The sequence below is a fragment of the Plasmodium reichenowi genome, chromosome 6 (assembly GCF_001601855.1).
Source record: "Plasmodium reichenowi strain SY57 chromosome 6, whole genome shotgun sequence".
Classification (NCBI taxonomy): domain Eukaryota; phylum Apicomplexa; class Aconoidasida; order Haemosporida; family Plasmodiidae; genus Plasmodium; species Plasmodium reichenowi.
The window spans coordinates 1,113,069-1,116,016 of record NC_033651.1 but is presented as its reverse complement, the minus strand read 5'-3'; the positions used below and the strand labels follow the sequence as shown (position 1 = coordinate 1,116,016).

Genomic DNA, 2,948 nt, shown 5'->3' with positions numbered 1-2,948 from the left:
TATTTGTTTTATTCGTTTTTATTATTCCTTAATTATTTTCTTTAAAGATTTAAATAGTAAAAAATACATAAAATATTATATATATATATATATATATATATATATATTACATATTTAATATATATGTACATAATATATATATATTATATATATAGATGATATATATTATATATATATTTATATATATATATTTATATATATATTATATATATACCTTTTTTCCGATAGGCTTTCCCCTTTTTTTTTTCTTTTTTTTTTATCTTCCTCTTTTATTTTACATATGCTAGGAAATATATAAAGTAAACATAATCACATATAAATATATATAAAATAATACAAATATTATCAACTTTAATATATTTTTATAATTTCTATTTATTTTAATTTAATTTATTTTTTTTTGTATAAAAATTTTTATGTTTATAAAATATATTTTTTAATTTTTTTAAAAATGATTTTATGAAAATAAATGAAAAGAAAAAATATATTTAATGAATTTATTATTAATACATATACATATATATATATATATATATATATATATATATATATATATATATAATATAATATATTATATTATAAATGCGTTTGGAAAATATTAGTTGAAAATTTAAGATTAACATGAAAAAAGAAAAGAAAAATTAATAACATATGAACAATATTATTACTAATAAATAAGGATATACAAAAATATAAATTAGAAATTTATAATAAAAGAAAAAACAAACAAATTTATACAATTGAATATATATATATATATATATATATATGAAGAAAAATAAAAAAGTAATACAAATAAATATAAAGAAGAACTATTTGTTTTATTTTGTTTTGTTCTGTTTTATATTTTCCAAATTTTTTTTTATTATTCATTAGTTTTATATTTGTTTTATGTTTTTATCTCTTTTTTATATTTACATATCAGTTTAATTTTTTCATATTTTTTTTATAACCTCTATTTATTCATTTTTATGATTTTAAAACTCTTCATTACCATATTCTTATAAATATCCTTTGTATAATTATACCCAAAAAAAAAAAAAAAATAAATAATAATAAATTATTAAAAAAAATAGCTAACTAGCCAAAAATTCATCTTAACGGTTCATAAAAAAAAGAAAAAAAATAGGCGTTTACTATATTGTGTAAAAGTTGAAGAGTATCATAAGGGATATAAACATATATGCATATAAATAACAACTATATCTATATGGATAAATAAATACACACATAAATTTAAATATACACGTATATTTTTATATACGCATACGCTTAAATGTATATATAATACGTTAATATATATATATATATATATATGCATTGATGTGTATAGAGACTATATGTATAGAAAAATAATATAAATTTTTTCACATCTCTTATACAAAGATATATATATATATATATATATATATATATATTTAACACATAAGTAAACATGATCAATAGAAAATTTTGTTTATTATTTTTGGCTGTATTTTTTGTTTTAACGATTTTCAAAAAATTATTGAAATGGGAAATATTCATTGAAGCATGGTATACACAGGAAGAAACAGATGACGACTATGATCGCATGAAATTATATGATGTATTAGGCGTTGATAAAAATGCAAGTAGTGATGATATAAAAAAATCTTATAGAAAGTTATCAAAAAAATATCACCCTGATAAAGCTAAAGATAAAAATTCCAATAATAAATTTAGTGAAATTGCAGAAGCATATGAAATATTAGGTGATGAGGAAAAAAGAAAAATATATGATCGTTACGGTTTAGAAGCTGCAAAGAATATGGAAAGTAATAAAATGGATGAAGATCCAAGTGATCATTTCAATATATATGAACGATTTTTTGGTGCAGGTTTTAAAAGAGAAGAAGAAATAAAAAAAGCAGATAGTTTAATATTAAATATAGAGATAAATTTAGAACAATTATATAATGGAGAATTTTTCTCTGTTATGTATACAAGAGATGTTAAATGTTTAAGAAGTGATGATTGTATTGAGAGGAAGAAAGAATGTAGTGGAAAAGGTTATAAAACTATTACACAACAAGTAGCACCTGGTTTTATTATGCAAAACAAAATTAAAGATGATGAATGTATAGATAGAGGAAAAGCTTGGAATAAAAAATGTGCTTATTGTCCAAATGGTATGAAAGAAGAAAAAACTATTGAACTCACCTTAGAAATTGAAAAAGGAATGAAAAACAATGATAAAATAGTTTTTGAAAAAAAAGGAAAACAAGAAATAGGTTATGAAAATGGAGATATCATATTTATTGTACAAACGAAAAAACATAAAATATATGAAAGAGTAAATAACGATCTTCATCAAATATATGAAATTTCTTTGAAAGATGCACTTATAGGTTTCTCAAAAAATTTAGAACATATTAGTGGTAAACCTATTAATATTAATAAACAAAATGTAACCTTTCATAATGAAGTTCTTAGGGTACAAAATAAAGGTATGCCTATTAAAAACTCTAATAAATTTGGAGACCTATATATCAAATTTTTAATTCAATTTCCTAAACAGTTAACAGATGAACAGAAAAAGGTACTTGCAGATTTGTTATAATAAAGGATATAATTATATATTATAATATCTAAAATTTTTATTTCCATATATATATATATATATATATATATATATTTATTTATTTATTTATTTATTTATATATATATATATTTATTTATTTATATATATATTTATTTATGTATATATTTATATATATATATATATTTTTTTTTTTTTTTGTCATACATATATGTATGTATATGTCCCCCTTTTGTCATAATATCACAATATTTTTATATTGTAATCCTTTTCATATTATACTAAAAAAATAAAATAAAATAATAATATATACTTATATATATATATTATTTTAACTTATAGTCAAGTTATTATTATGAAAAAAAAAAAAATAAAGCATGTTGCTTTTTCA

General features: G+C 17.6%; 1 protein-coding gene across 1 annotated transcript; it reads left to right on the top strand.

The window, feature by feature from the left end:
- Positions 1-1,435: 1,435 nt before the first annotated feature.
- On the top strand, positions 1,436-2,578 carry PRSY57_0627600 (DnaJ protein, putative; the record flags this gene model as incomplete). Its single annotated transcript, XM_012906649.2, has 1 exon — positions 1,436-2,578. The coding sequence occupies one exon, from the start codon at positions 1,436-1,438 to the stop codon at positions 2,576-2,578; it is 1,143 nt and encodes a 380-aa protein (XP_012762103.1).
- Between the last annotated feature and the right edge of the window lie 370 nt (positions 2,579-2,948).